The 15,746-nt window shown below is 49.3% G+C and overlaps 3 protein-coding genes across 3 annotated transcripts; 1 reads left to right on the forward strand and 2 right to left on the reverse strand.

Annotated features, from left to right (window-relative positions):
- Positions 1 to 36: 36 nt before the first annotated feature.
- FOBCDRAFT_294554 (uncharacterized protein) lies at positions 37 to 3,914 on the reverse strand (the record flags this gene model as incomplete). The annotated part of the gene is made up of 3 exons (XM_031186838.3): positions 37 to 407; positions 462 to 2,374; positions 2,424 to 3,914. The coding sequence occupies 3 exons, from the start codon at positions 3,912 to 3,914 to the stop codon at positions 224 to 226; spliced, it is 3,588 nt and encodes a 1,195-aa protein (XP_031037973.2). The 3' UTR covers positions 37 to 223.
- Positions 3,915 to 6,327: 2,413 nt separating this feature from the next.
- On the forward strand, positions 6,328 to 7,938 carry FOBCDRAFT_251238 (cytochrome P450; the record flags this gene model as incomplete). The annotated part of the gene is made up of 3 exons (XM_059610941.1): positions 6,328 to 7,420; positions 7,456 to 7,737; positions 7,787 to 7,938. 3 exons carry the CDS (start codon positions 6,328 to 6,330, stop codon positions 7,936 to 7,938), a joined length of 1,527 nt encoding a protein of 508 aa, XP_059465126.1.
- A 1,062-nt stretch (positions 7,939 to 9,000) lies between these two features.
- FOBCDRAFT_294557 (fungal-specific transcription factor domain-containing protein) lies at positions 9,001 to 11,189 on the reverse strand (the record flags this gene model as incomplete). The annotated part of the gene is made up of 3 exons (XM_031186834.3): positions 9,001 to 9,974; positions 10,025 to 10,472; positions 10,535 to 11,189. 3 exons carry the CDS (start codon positions 11,187 to 11,189, stop codon positions 9,272 to 9,274), a joined length of 1,806 nt encoding a protein of 601 aa, XP_031037969.2. The 3' UTR covers positions 9,001 to 9,271.
- Positions 11,190 to 15,746: the final 4,557 nt, after the last annotated feature.

Consider the following 15,746-nt stretch of genomic DNA (forward strand, 5'->3'; position numbering starts at 1 on the left):
ACTTGCCCTTTGGTGCCTGGATAGAACAAATTGACATGAAATTGGGCTTCAAAATGTAAACGATTAGGAAATTAATGACAACAAAGACATTGACAACGCCTCCCAATATTCTGCCGTGACCCCATCATGATACCTGTCATAACTCCCATATAGTCGAAGCATCACGCTCAATACCATATCCCGGACAACGCCTTCCTATTCCCATCTGTGATCCCATCATTACTCATAGTCGAAACACATCGCTCAACTTCTTGTCCCAGTTACCTTCATCGCACAGTTTTCTCATTACATCGGACAAAGCATCGCAGTGCCCTTCGACTTCCTTGTCGTTCATTTGCGCCGTGTCCCAAGAAGCAATAAAATACAGGTTGATTGAATCGATCATAAACGCGTTCCAGAAGAATCCACTATCCAACGTGTTAGTTGTAGGTCCACATTTAGAAAGGCTTGGTCTCGCTCACCAGTCAGGCCAGTCATAGCGAGCAATGGGCTCGAGAGAAGTGAAATGGGATTGAGGTCCTTTTGCAAGACTCATGGCTAGGGAAACATCCCAGACGAAAGACTGTCTGAATGATGCATCGACTGCAGCTGGCCCCTCGTCACTGAGGTTTTGAACAACCTTGTTCCAGGGAACATGTTCGTGTTCCTTTGTCTCTTCACTCTCAGCCAACATGCGCTGGAGGAACTCGAGCACAGTCTCGCTACGGGCGACTTCAGTCATGTTCAGCACCCACTGAGCGGTAGGGCCGTCAATACTCATTGCTGGCGGAAGAAGCTTGTCCATCCACTTGGGAATGAAAGGCCAAGAGCGTGCGCTCTCCCAGACATTGAGCAGTGCATGGGATGAACCAGTCTGGAGAGCATTGAACAGTACTATGGCACTTTTGGTGAACAGTGACGGATGAATGTTTTGCTCATCCTGTAGTTTTGTGAGACCCGACAATGCAAGGACTCGACCAGAACGTGGGTATTGGAGCTCGTATGCGCGAGAATCCCATTTGCCATTCCAGACTTTATCACGAACCTGGCGACGCTCTTTTGCAAGCGGCGAGCCTTCGTCGTTTGCAATCAACAGGCCAGAGGCTTTCTGAGGTGGCCACAAGGCGCCGCTGAAGCGAGAGATGCCGCGAAGTTTGCGTGTATGGAATACGATGTTCCTTCGCGCAGGCTCGCTGTCTTCATACTGCGTGAAAAGGTCGGAGAATAATCGAAATGGGGTCAAGGCTGGGACATCGGTGTTGATGTCTTGGATCCAGTGGTCGAGCTCGTGGTACCATTGAGTAATCGAAAGCGCATCAATAACAGAGTGATTGAACGTGAAACTCAGAAACAGCTGACCATCTGACATGGTTCTCACAACATCAGTTTGAAACATAAAAGGCGACGAATGAGCCTGTGAAGAATCATCTCTGAAGATGTTCCACGCATCATCCTCAGAGTCAACCTCGACCTCGTGAACAAGCTGATCAACTAGTGCAGGACTGGTTACAAGAACAGCGTGGAACGGAACACGATTCGAGGCAGGGAACACAATCGTCCTGAGCATCGGTCTCGAGTCCAGCGCCTTTTGAAGAGCGCGCAGAATCTGATGCTGCGCAACGTTGCAGACGCGAAACACCATGCGGTTGTGGTAGGACTGCGGTCGTGACCCAATCGCCGTCCGATGGAGCGAGTGTCTTATCGGTAGCACGTCTTCGATGTCGGAAGGGGAGAAGCCTGCACGTACTACCGCTCGCTTGGCAAAAAAGAACGTGTCCTTCTCTTCGGCAGGGGTACTCGTAAACCCAGAGCTGGAGGTGTAGGTTCGAGCTTGTTGTTTGGACGAGGGCGGATTATACTTGGGGACTTCTGGAGTAATGACAAGGCGAGCTTGTTGTAGCTTTCGAGACAATAGAAGATGCGCTTGCTTCTCGATAGTATCGTTCTCGACGAAGTCTTGCAGGTAGAGTCTTTGGCCACAGATACGAAGAACATGATCACAGTAACGCAGCAAAGTAATGCTGTCGGCAAGATACTTGAAACTCTCCGTTACCGAGGGCCGAGTACCAGTTAGTTGCTCACAGATGCCAAGCAACTTGTCGACGAAGGGTGGTGGCGATGCTCCATTGCTGAGTTGAGTCTTGGTTGCGCTGTTCGCTTGTCGATGCTCCAACACTCGCGCCTTGAGCTGTTGTTTCTTGACTTTGCCGAGAGCTGTCAACGGAAGCCTCTCTAGTTGGAGCTCTTGTAGTGTGTAAACGCTGTCGAGGGCATAGCGTTGATCGGCTTTCCTTGCCTTTTCCATGACTTGCGCTTTAGTCATGTCTTCGGGTAAAACGACGATAGCAACGGGGACTTGACCAGCCAGATCGTCTGGCACTCCGATGACTTGAACCTGTTGGAGAGTTAGTTACAGGGAATGCATGGATTTATGTTCAACCTACCTGCAAGCCATCGAGTTGCTGGAGTTTCCGCTCGATGTTGATAGGGTAAATGTTCTCTCCGCCACGAATAATCAAATCCTTGTATCGGCCAAGGATATACACGACGCCCTTTTCGTCGATCCTGGCTTGGTCTCCAGTGGCTAACCAGTTGCCCGTTTCATCAGTGTACATGGACCCATCAGCACCCCTGTTGAAATATTTCGTAATGACAGATGTCCCGCCAATGTGCAATTCTCCGATCTCCGATCGAGGTAGTATTTCCCGTGTTTCGGGCCGGCAGATCTTCACTGCCGCCCCTGGAAGAACCTTGCCAACACCAGGATGCCAGCCGTCTACCAGATCAGGGTCATATCGCTGCCAGGTGATGATGGGAGCGCCCTCGCTCATGCCAAAGACTTGAATGGCCATCTGGGCACCCAAGCCTTCGCGACATAGTCGAATGTCTTCAGCGCCGATGGACGTACCGCCGATGGTGACAATGCGAAGATCGAGTTGATCTGCACTGGGAAAGCCGGGATGTGTCATGAGGGCTTTGACGAGGGTGGGTGTGGCTGACATGATGGAACACTGCTCTTGCACAAGGGCCTTGAGAGTGGCATCCACGTTGAAAGACTTGGAGGGAAACACAGCAGTGCCACTCCAGCGCCATGCGCGAAGAGCGTTGTTGATGGCGAAGACGTGCGAGACGGGCGTGTGGATAAGCCATCTCAACGGTCCCATGGCGTTGACTTCGGGGTCAAAGTCGCAGCACTGGGAGATGAGATTGCGGTTCGTGTGCCAACATCCTTTGGGGTCGCCCGTTGTTCCGCTTGTGAAGATGATTAGTGCTGGGTCTTCGTCTTGGTTGTAGTCAACACTATCTGTGATCGTGTGTGCCGAGTCTAGTTGCTCTGTAGGCTTCAGAAGATCAGACAGCTTGAGCCAGCTATCGAGGTCGCTCTCTGCACACAGTATACATATACTGGGCTGTGAAATCTGGGCGTCAGAAAGGTCGAGAGCCTTTGCGCCGTCTGCATCTTGTGCCACCAACACCTGTGGCTTGACGGATAGTATCGTCTTCTTTGCATCTAGAGGAACGGTTGCATCAAGAGGCACAAAAGCCATGCGAATCATGGCCGCTGCCCAGAAGAAGAGACCCCATTCAGCACAGTTGCCAAGAACGACGGCCAGTCGCATACCCTCTCGACAACCCAACTTTTCCAAGGATTCGGCGAGTCGTTCTGCCTTGTCTTTCAGCTGCGAATAGCTCCATCTTAGGTATGGCTCGTTAGTGCCACTGGGTGCTTGGTGTTGGTCGTTTGACAAGTGATTGTGTGGTTGCCAAAGCGAGACAATAGCATCTGCGTCTGGGCTCGAATGGGAAGCATCTTGGAAAAGATCCCAAAGCGTAAGATGCAAGTCGAGAATAGGATGACCAAATACTTCAGAAATAGCAGAGTCGTTGTTTGGGGCGTCGATCGAGTTACCATCGTGTGAGACAATTGGCTCCATAGTGTGGGTGGGCCACGAGGTGAAGTGTAGGTAAGGTAGTATAGGTAGTGTAGTATGGTGTTTAGGTAAAGAAAAAGCAAAGAGTGGGAAGGGGAAGGAAGGGGAAGAGAAGGCAGGAGGAAAAAGAGGCTGAATCAAAAAAACGAATATTGAACACGCATGTAAGTGGTACAGAGACCAACCAAAGATGATCAGCATAAAGCAAAGGGCCATGAAGGGAATATTGCAGGGTTAAATACGATCCCTAGAACTTGCCTGCTGGAATCCAAAAGCAGACGGACCTCAGAGTGTACAGCATCTACCTATTTTGACACTAACGACCAACACTACTCACTAGGCACCACCAACACTGCACTACAATACTGGCTTGACTCGTTAACCATGTAAGATCATTTGAAAAGAGTTCAATGCAACCTCAACATACAACAAACCACAGCAGAAAATAGAAGGATCCGACAGCTTGGTCCGCCCGAACCCGGCTGACACTGTACACGTCGGAGAGAGCTCATAACAATAGCACAGATGGCGCTCCCGGTCCAATCACTATCTCGGGTCTACAGCCACTCGCCCTGTGAGCCAACGACGGGGCCGCAAGTATTATCGTCTGGAAGCACGACATCAGCTCTTCCGGGGTCTTGCTTCTGGTCTGCTTCTGGTCTTGCTGCTGCTGTTGTCTTGTCCATGACCTTTCAGGTTGCAGGATCTTTGAGCACGGGGCGTGGGTGTGTGCGTGCTTCGACAAGTACGAACTCAGACATTATATCTGAGACAATAGTACTAATGCGGACGTTTGAGAAACAGGATGATCGCCGTAATCTGCCGTAAGGCGGTTCTGCCTTGTTGTCAGCCGGACCATCAATTCTTCATGTTTCCAATCGTTTCAATTTGATATTGACATATCACGAATCCTGACTCTTATCAGACCCAAATCCTGGGGCCCAATTCCTCCATGTTATTTTCCACCTGTATGCGCCCATATCCTTGTGAACCTTCAGTACTGACAAGTGACCTTTAAAGCCTCACTCTTTTCAGGGGAGACCCTTGGAAGAAAACGGTCAACCTCCGAGTGTCCCGTCCCGAGCCGCCTTCGCCTCGCCTAAAAAGATAATTATGAAAATGACACACAGTAGTTAAACACGATGGCATCTCCACAAGACAGACTAAAACATTGCGGGTTACTAGCGGCAGCCAAGACAAGATCCAGTCCTCAAACTAAGACATTGATGGGCAAGACATATCAAGACAGAGGATATTACTATTCTGTAACCTCGACTACAGTCGTGTCTCCGTTGGTTGTAGTTTCTTCTGTGTGGTCTCTGGTGGTGTGATCCATCTCTTTAACAAGGTAGACATAGAATTAGGCAGGTCTTTATGTCCCAAAAGCCTCAATCTGCATATCAGCATGGATAGTATATACTGTGCCGAGGTATTCGGGCCTAAATCTTCAAGTGTATCTTGACATGGCACAACTTCTGCAAAGCTCCTGTAAATTGTCAATGTCTCATGGTGAGATACATTACGCTGTCTTGCTCTGTGCCGCATCTGAAATCTTGCCTTGCCTAAGTGTGTTCATGCTTGGTGCTCATGCTCATGCACCGCTGTCAGTTCCCGGGTTCCTCTCATACCCCTGACCAAGATAGAACCCGGCATCACTCGTGTCACCAGTGGCGCTGACCTCTCAGGACGGAGAATGAAATATTCTCAGCTGATGATATCAACCGACCAAGGAATTACCAGCACAGCCGGTATGTGGGTTGCTCTCCTGATACAAGCCCGAGTATCCTATCCCCCTTCGATCTACGCCAGGTCCCGATGCTACTTGGAGGATAATGAGAGAAAGATAGAGATCCATGATTCGATTTTCTTGCTTTCCGTCGCACTGCAGGTGGTATTGTTGGTGACAGCGACAGCAGACAGCACACGTCTGTATGTTGTGGGGGGCAGCGTATACTAGGGATCCTATCCTAAGCCTTGTTCTAAATAGATGGCTTGATTGGAGAGCCAACAGCTCCAATAAATGCTCTCAGAGAGTATATCGTCGTAATGAACAGGATCCAGGGTTGCTACGAGCTCTGTTTTTAGAATAATGGGATTATATCGTGGCGCCTGGAACTGCACGACGAGGAGCAGCCCAACCAAAACAGTACAATACAATACAATGCTCGGGATGCAATCCGCATGGTCGACTTCAATAAATGGGGGCGTACGCATTCTATGTCCCTTTTACTTCTTGTGCTCTAGATCTGGGACATTGATCCAAAAGTTCGGGGATAATTTGAGGGCTTTTACTAGGTTCTTTTGCTGTACTTTTACCTCTCGGATCCCCCTTTGGACGTGGCTGCCCAAGCCTCCTTCCACTTCTATCAATCCTACTCGCATTCCCCTGAGACTGTCAACTTCAGCCTCTTTCATCATGTTCAGTCTATTATTGATCAAATTTCTAGAGCAGCATTTGCTTGCCACTATCGTTCTTCTCTTTCTTCCTGTTCCTCTTCGTATACTTGAGACATATCTTCGAAGATGGAGACTTGCACAAGCTCAAGGCTGTAAAGAAGCTACAAGCAAGGTGGCCGTGAAAGATCCCATTATTGGTTTCGATTTCCTCTATAAGGTCTTCTTTGAGAAATCCCCTGAACGATATCTCGACAGTACCTGGCAAGCCTTCAAGAAGATGGGCACTACTTACATCGAGAAGAGGTGGTCTTGGCAATGCGTCTACACTTGCGATCCACGAAACATCAAACAAATCCTTGCCACTGCATATCATGACTTTGATCTTCCCGAATTTCGAACTTCAGTCATTGGTCATATCTTTGGCCAGGGCATCTTCGTTTTATCAGGCCATCCTTGGAAGCATGCCCGGGCTTTACTGAGACAAAGTTTCAGGAAAGACAACCCCGCTCCCTTTCTAGACACTCTCGAACGAAACTTCCAATCTTTCCTCCAGCATGTCCCTACCGATGGCTCTGAAGTTGATCTCCAGCCCCTTTTCCTGGCTCTTAGCATGGATGTCTCTACGGAATTCATCATGGGACACTCGACCAATATGCTTATCCAAAATGCAGATCACACTCGGGAACAGCAGTTTGTCGATGACTACATGGTTTGCTCCGAAGAGATCATCCAACAAATGCAGCTTGGTCCACTCCACTCCCTCAAATTCAACTTTGCAGCTAAGAGGGCGAAAAAGAGGGTGTACGAGTATCTCGATGCTTTCATTCAAGAGTCCCTGAATAAGTCCGAGGATGGCCCAGGCAGCAGTTTCCTGGCAGAGATGATGGATGTAGTAGATGACAGAACGGGGCTCAGTCATCATATCCTACACATCCTTCTTGCAAGTCGGGACACTACATCAGGTCTTCTCGGTAATCTATTCTTCTTCCTGGCCAAGAAGCCTGAGATCTATGCAAAGCTCCGAGACGAGGTTCTAAGTGTTGCTGGTCAAGAGCCCCCTACTGCAAGCCAACTCAAAGACATGACCTACCTAAAATGGTGCGTCAACGAATGTAAGCCCACCCTTCCGCATTTCAGCCCTAAAAAGTTTCTCACATCCCAATGGCGTTGAGGCTGCATCCTGTCATCCCCACCAACGCCCGCGTCGCAGTGCGAGACACCACCATCCCCCGGGGCGGCGGCATCGACGGAAAGTCACCGCTCTTCGTTTCCAAAGGAACAGCCATGTTCTACAACGTATACGCCATGCATCGTAACGAAGATGTTTTCGGGCCCAAGGCCGAAGAGTTTGCCCCTGAGAGGTGGAAGGATCTGAGACCTGGCTGGGGATATTTGCCCTTCAACGGCGGTGCTCGCGCGTGTATTGGTCGTAAGTCTTGGGAGAATATGGGTTGGACAACGCTAACGTGGGATTATAGAACAGTACGCTCTTCTGGAAACGCATTACGTGGTCGCGAGGATGGCGCAGGCTTATAGTGAACTCCAGTCGAGGGATGATGAAGAGTGGATGGAGTTGTATGCTCTAGCGTTGTGTTCGAAGAACGGCTGCCGAGTGGCAGCCAAGAGGTAAAAATGGTGTGTATGTTTCTGTTTTATTTGTATGTGTTTGGTGAATTTTGGGCGAATGTCTGGCAGATAATGGGGGCTGGTTCAAGTTGCTATTGCTATGATGGCGTTATAATATGGTATGAGAACTAAGTAACGGGTCAATGCACTGGCGTAAACGATACGAGATATCAGAGGGGAGTAAATGTTTTATTCTATTGGGGATATCTTTATGGAAATGAGCCTTTCACAAATAAATCCAAAGCTTTCGACTATCTAGATATTGGACCTAGTAGACCCAGCGTCAAACTTCATATAGTATTACTCACCACCTTATCATTCATCTATGATGCCTCTGCCAGCTGCACACAGAGACTGATTGTTGGCCATTGGAGAGCATTCATAAATTTTTTGTTCGGACTGTTGGCCTCGAATAATCCAGAAACACATTCAGCTTGACCAAGCCTCGCCATCCTAAAGCAATAAGACAGGACGGACAAGACTCTCCTCATCTCTTACCTGAAGGACGGTTGCAAAATCTTCCATCCTATCACCCCGTTTCCTTCAATACTCAATCTCCGGCGCAAACATATCATCCCAACAAATCCAATAACCTTAATCTTCATATTAAACCCTCGTGCCATCACCAGCGGGAACCGGAAGCCATCCGACGTCTGCCCATCTGCACAACAATGTGATCGCCCGAAACTACAAAGGCGTGCCCCCAGCAAAGAACCACCTGGCACAGTTGATTCAGCCCATCTCTCCGGGGCACATGTTCTCCGAAAGCCGTCAGTCAGGGGCAATCAAGGTGGGGACTGTGCGACATACTCGGTCGAGGGGAGTGTACAAACACGAGCTGACCGTGGTTACTAAGCCCCAGAGTTCCGAAAATAGGCGTCTTGCAATGGGTGGGGTTTTGATAGGCCTTGTTGGGGCTGAGAAAAAGCATTGGGTGCTTATCGACTGGAAAGGTGCTGTCAAGGGAGTAAGGGCCTGGTAGACATGAACGTCACTTGTCAGTACAAACAGTTTCAAAGGAATCATGTTCTTTTGGAAGCGTACGCCAATACAATGGCAGACTTGTAATCATAGATCATAGCGCCGTAGATAATCGTCCAGTGCTCAGTCTGCTGAGCACCATACCAAACGTACTCCTGGATCCTAAGCCGTCCCTGTTGGCGTCCACCTTTGTATACCCAGTTGAAGAAGCCCAATGAACGCCAGACCCAAATCGTGGAAAACGTCAAAGATGTGTTAAATATCGGAGAACGAGGGATTCCAGTGGCTTTCCAAACCCCTTGCTGATCAGGGCTTTGAGTTCTTACCTAACCGTGCTGTTGACGAATGCCCCGTCTTCAGACAATCAAAAAGTCCATATGTAGATCCCTCAACGTCTGCACCCAGCTCGTCATCGGCATTCCCTCGGCCTGAACGCTCCATAACATCTGCAGGGCATCTCTCGCTGCATACAAGAACCCCCAAGGTGATTCAAGCATAAGCTTCTTGATCTGAACAGTAACCCAGTCCTTCATCTCCGGTGTCCTGGCACACGCACCAAACACAAACGTAACCCATGTCGTAGCCTTGAAGTTCGTATCGTCGTCGGGAATAATGCTCAGCACTTGATGTAGTTCGGCAAATATCGTGTCTGCGAGGTCTTCACCGACCCAAGCTCCCACGGCAGGTATCGCATGGAGGATGTAGAGACAGATGGCGAGACGATGGGATGTTGCGACTCGAAAACGACTTAACACTGGGTCTTGTTCGGTGGAGGGGATGGTGCTGAGGTCGATATCTTGCGCCCACGGTATAACCTCGAAATTTCTAGCACGGTCTAGTAATGCTGCTCCAGCGGCAGTGACCATGTCAGCCGAGACCACGTCGTCCGGTTTTGTGTTGGAAAGTCGAGCTGCTATTAGCATAATTTCGAGGAGTTCAGGTGGGCAGCAGTAGTAGCTATTCGTGGTTTTGCCGAGTATCTGTAGCGCTTGACATGATTCAAAATATGAGTGTGATCCCGAATCTGTTGGTCGAAACGTTGACTCCAGAATGTAATATCTGGCAAATGTTAGCAATAGGAGGTGTCGACAGGTATAAAGATCACGCACATGAAGCAGTCAGATACGATGTAGTCCCTCAAGCTCTCATCCACATCAGAAACAGGCCCGAGCAACTTCATGATCTTCCCAGCGCCATCAAAGTGAGCCTTCCAGTTATGTTTACCAGACTCTATCAGCTCTACATTGATCAGGAACAGTATCGCCGCCAGGACAATGTCACCCCCAATAGACTCAATACTTTGCAGTGCAGACGGCAACATGCGTAATACCTGATGCTTAGCCTCGAGAGCATCCATGAGCAGATTTCTCGGGCCAAGACCTCTTTCTAGCGAGTCCGAGGACAGCCACGGGCGAGAGCGGTTGTACATGTGCGTTGCCGAGGCGGCGATGATGACCTGACGTAGCAGAGGGTGGGCCTGAGTGAATTTGAGTAGGTTTCGAAAGGGGTTGTCGGGCACGTCGTAGGCTACAAAATCTCGACTGAGCCGCGCATCAACTGGTTATGCTTGTCAGCCATGTCTCTTGTTTCTCTAACCAATGAAGTCTTGGGAAGCTTACAATAAGCGAGATACTGTCTGTGGTTGCTCGTAATGTCTTGGTACAAGGGATCGACGAGCACCCACGGAGTCGATGTTTCCGATGCCAGGGGATGGTTCTGGTTGTGGATGGTGGTACAGACGAGTTGTGTATCACCACTCGCTAGGGGGGTCGCAGCATCATCTTCATCGTCGTTCTCATCGTCAACGTTGTTAACGATGTCATTGAACAGGTCTATTTCCGATCCAGACTCGGCTTCTGACGTTTCTGTAACTTCCTCGACTTGAGAAAGGCTCGGAGCAATAAAGGCGGGTGAAGATGAAGGAACGGATGGCGAAGCGACGGATGAGGCGGAGGAAGAAGATGCAGGTGAGTTTGAAGAGAGGGAAGAAACAGAAGATAACGACGCTCTTGAGCGGGCAGTAGAAGGACGTGCCGGGGAGTACAAGGCAGCGCTGGACTGCTGACCAGCCAGTCTTCCCCTTGAAGCAACAGCACCCGTCCACTGAAAGATCTGAGAATAGCCCAGGCACTCAACGCCTTTTGCGTCGCACTTTGCGCAGTGGGGGAGTTGACGATCACAGCGAAGTCTTCGACGTCGACAGTTATGACAAGGCTTGTCGGCAACAGGTCCAGAAGGTACTTTTTTTCCCTTCTTTTTACTTCCTGGAGCCATGGGGTACTCCGCGTATATACGTAGGGAAAAAGAAAGTCAGTCAGTCAACAGTGCAGGTAGGAATGAAAGGCCAGGACAAGGGTTCAGCCGATCAGCGTATAAGAGTGAGGCAGACTTCCGCTTCTGGGAGTGCGGCGTAGAAGCAAGAGCCACAATTACAGATCAAGATTAAACCGAATGATGATTGCAGGCAATCGCGTTCTGTAGTAGGCAATATTTGGAAAGAATATCTTATTGTACAGTCTAAGTTTCTAGTTGTTGCTGAACGATCCTCGCGTCTCACCTGTGGCCGGACCCGGGCGGGGATTAGGACTAGACCGGATATGGCAGTTATTTTGCAACTTTTCGACCATCTCCCCAACTCGTCAGACACCATCTTTGACACTGCCGCATGCCGGTAGTCTCATAAGATCTAGAATACTACCTGATAATCTAGAAAAACAGATAAGAAAAGATCTAGTCATGGCCTGATAGGGCGGAAGTTGCCTTTTTCAATGGATCGTTCCGACTGCTCGGAAATAACCGCCACTTGATGACCAACTGCAACGAACCAGTGACAGAGACTATTTATTCCCGGATAACCTCACGTAAAAGTTTCATTGGATTTTGCCTGTTGAGTCATTCGGTTCGGCGAACTTGCAATGAAAACAGGTTACGCAGGCTCTCGCGGTAAAGGGGTATACAGTTGCCCGATAACAACTGCTGAAATCCTTTCCTCTATTCTGACAATGACCAAAGGTTCGTTTTCACATGTAAGTTGATGCCATGTCGAGAGCGAACGGAACTCGATCAAATGTAACGTTGGAGTGAAAACTCGCGCTTTTCGACATACCCCTATTCTGATGCGCAGCTCGGTGCTTGGCAATTCTCGTTCGGTTTCTTCGGTCTTGTAGTGTCATCTCAATGGTATCAACGACCAGTGTGTAGGGTTTGGGGATCAAATGATGCTTGGTTCACTCGGTTCGTCGTGTGCGGCTTTCAAATCTCTTCTGTGTCTCGGATCATAGGACAGGGGAAGGTTTGCGACGAGGTTAGGTGGCTCCTGAACATGATGCTGGGCTATTAGCAGAGAAGAAGGTAAGAAGGGGATCATTGACTTGCACACGGGTATCGCCTCCATCGTCAGGTTTCGAAAGGAACGAGCCGAGACGAACACATCTTCTGGGGCTGTTCACAATTTCCCAAAGAATGTCAACTGTGTTCACCAATAGTGAAAATGTTTGTTCGTCATATCGTGATTTGAACAAGCAGCTGTGTTGTTGTACCGTTCAGTCCGAAAATATTGTGCAGTGTCAATGCAATGGGCCAGAATTCTTTTCCCGCGCAATGATGCAGCATAGGTAGACACTCGCCAATACCAATGGAAAGCAACCATCCTTCCAAATTTATTGCCCCTCCAATCCTGTCATATGCCAACACCAAAATACACAGCCCAGTCAATTTTAAAGGTCCAGCACGACTGGGCGTCAACAACCGAGGGTAGTGCCCTTTCGGGTTCTCCCCACGCTACCACTACAGCAACAGAGTACGTCACAGTAAACCTCGCAGTCCCTGTTGACGCTCATTTTGGTAATCACATAGTGCTTTCCATTGCAGTGGTGGCAAGAACTAAGTGCAAGCACCGCTGTCTATTGCGAGGCCAAGAACTCTGTAACCGCTCGACCACTCCCCGCCCAGGACCTGCCCGAAATTTAGTATGTCAATAGCCTCAGACCCGACTGTAAGAGCACAAGAACGAACCGAAGACCCTCCGTACCTTCTATAGCGTCAAGGACTAACTGGCGCCCATGAGGCATGGCACCTGACCCCTGAAATATCCCACAAAGTCATGCTGATCAAGGTAGCAGCGCTCCAAACGAATCGACAGAGCTTCTTGCTCTCCATCAGCAAACCCGAAGCGTCAAGACACGCCCCTTCCTTCTCTTCCGCGACTATAACCCCCCCCCCCCCCCCCCCCCCCCCTGTTTTACCTCAACGCCCCTTTTTCATCATCGTCTTCCTCTCGCATGAGCATCATGAAGCATGAAGCCCTTCAGCACCTCCGATCAGCTTGCGGTTCAGATTTCAGCCTCATAAAGCGGTTCAAGCTATCCAAAGCAGTTCCCCCTGGTTCCGTATTCATACGATCGAAGTACGCAGGAGATCCGACCCTCCAGCCAATCTCCAGACGATGCTACTCAGTTCTCCTCGAATTGCAGCCTCAGCCAACAACAATTCACGCAAACAAAGCTCCTCAAATCTCTTGTGTCGTCTGAACTCAAATTGAGCTCTCAATGGTAAGACTCATTGATCCTGAGTCTGTCCGCCAAGTCCAGCTGGCTGTAGCTGTGATACCAGGGAGCTGGCAGAACCATTTCCTGGCTCTGTAACTTCCATGAGCCAGATTAAACGCAAAAGTCATGCATTGTGGCCGCCATCGTGGTAGCGTCGGCCAGGATCTTCTAGCTGTAGTCCCCCCAACCAAAACGCCGGCACCAAGATCCCAGGACTCCGAGCACATATAATCGACTTGAAGGTTGGCCTAAACCTTGACAGCTAAGACTTCTGGATGCCATTGAAGTTTGCCGCCAGCAAATCTAACGGTAGGAATGACTACAGGAAGTGACCAGACGTACTAGTCTTGCTTTCCGCCGCCAACGCTCAAGTTTGACTACGGTACCGCCCTTCGACCGCACTCCCACCTAATGCCCCTTGAAAACACACCCTTTCTTGGATATAGAGATCTATACCATCTCGAAATTCCAAGTTGTTGTCATTGACGTTGAGCTTGCTACTTGTCCCTCATCGCTCATTGTCCCGTAAGCGCTGCCCACGAACCCCTGAATTCACGAACCGCGGCGAGTGGGCCTGCAAAGCCTCGAGGCAAGCTTGACGTGTCTTATACACTCAAGTCGACTCAAGATTCTCCAGTTGCTGCCCAAGCGCTCGGCCGCCACCTGCAAAGTTGCTGTAAGAATGCACCAGAGCCCCTGAAGCACCCAACTTCGGCGGTCATCCTGGGAGTTGCAGGACACAAGACCAGCGCTCCATACAACCATCAGTCTACTCAGTATCTTTCGAACAGCATACATGTGCTCGACCGCTGCCCCTTGAAAGGCCGCTCCAGTTCCTTGGGTCTCCAACCCATGGTTAGCTATCTGGCAAACCCTGAATGACCGCAGATCTACCAGCGTCTCAACTCGATCGTGTCCACCAGTGGTTGCGTGAAGATTCACCAGGTTCATCAAGCAAGACCTTTCAAAGACACCCCAGAAGCTACAGAACACTGACTAAACAAGCGACAGGGCCCAAGACAAACTCGGGCCACAGGCACCCCAAACCGACCTTGCTCCACGATTGCCACCCAAATGCTCGTAAACCAATACGTCGTTAAGCTCCAAGATCTACTCCTAATAATAGCCTCGAGGCTGGTCGAGTCACAGGACGTCAAGCTCGAAACCCTAATCGACCTAGTCAACTTAAACTTTACGAACTGTTGCACGGGGCTGCCAAAACAACGAATCACCACGACGCGAGTCTCCCAATCTGGCATGAACAACAATAGAAGCTTATGCTACCGTTGCGAAACCTTATCGTTCTTGGAAACACCATAACATCGATATACTTCGCACTTACAACACGGAAGGGGCTTACAAGACAAAATCGCCACGGCGGTGGAAACCATTGGTTATGAGGGACAAGGAAGGTTCAGTACGTAAGAACTTTGATCTTCAAGCTGCATGCGCTTAGTTTGAGAGTCAATATGTTTGCATCCTGTGGAAAGTCTATAGATGACACTCCTGACTCACTGATGAGAATGTCTTGCGTACCACCACTGGCCAAGTCTTCAGTCTCTGCATTAATTGAGCTTTGATGAGGACTACGATCGCGATTCTTGAGTTATCCACCGTAGCACTATGAGTCACATCAGGAGGTACAGCGAGAGCATCTCAGGCCCGGAGGCCGGCACACTGCAGCAAAGTGTCTTTGTTGCCAGCATGGAATACCAGCGAACAGAAGCACTACGTAGTCACAGCCATCATGATCAAGTAGAAGCAGAACAGTCACAAACAAGTAGGCACTTCAAGTGAATAAATGCGATGTTCTGTGTATTAATATCGATGCCCTTCATTGCATTTTTCATGTCCTGATGAATATTCCGTAAATCGTAATCCGTAATGGGTAGCTGTACCAGTGCCGTAGCAACAAAAGCTACTGGTAACGTTGTTCCCCCTGAGATAAAACCACAAATAAATATATAGCACAAAATAACCATTAATTTGCGATCCCGTACCGATCCCTTCATGTCATTAAAATCCATGGGTCTATCATAAAACGCCTATGGTATACAGTACGAAGTCCATCGTCGTACTCCCTGATCGATATGCTCCAAAATGTTCATTCTCAACAGATCTCTGCGAGTGGGGTCCCTGGAAGGAATAAGTATGAAAAAAGAGGCAACAGACATGATGAGACTTACTTCAAGCCGGATATCTTCCAGCGGACAAATTTTCTAGTGGGCTCTAGGCCATAGATAAGCTGGCGTCTGTGTCGATATCTTAAAGTAGAAGAGAGCCC

The sequence above is a fragment of the Fusarium oxysporum genome, chromosome VI (assembly GCF_013085055.1).
Source record: "Fusarium oxysporum Fo47 chromosome VI, complete sequence".
Taxonomy (NCBI): Eukaryota; Fungi; Ascomycota; class Sordariomycetes; order Hypocreales; family Nectriaceae; genus Fusarium; species Fusarium oxysporum.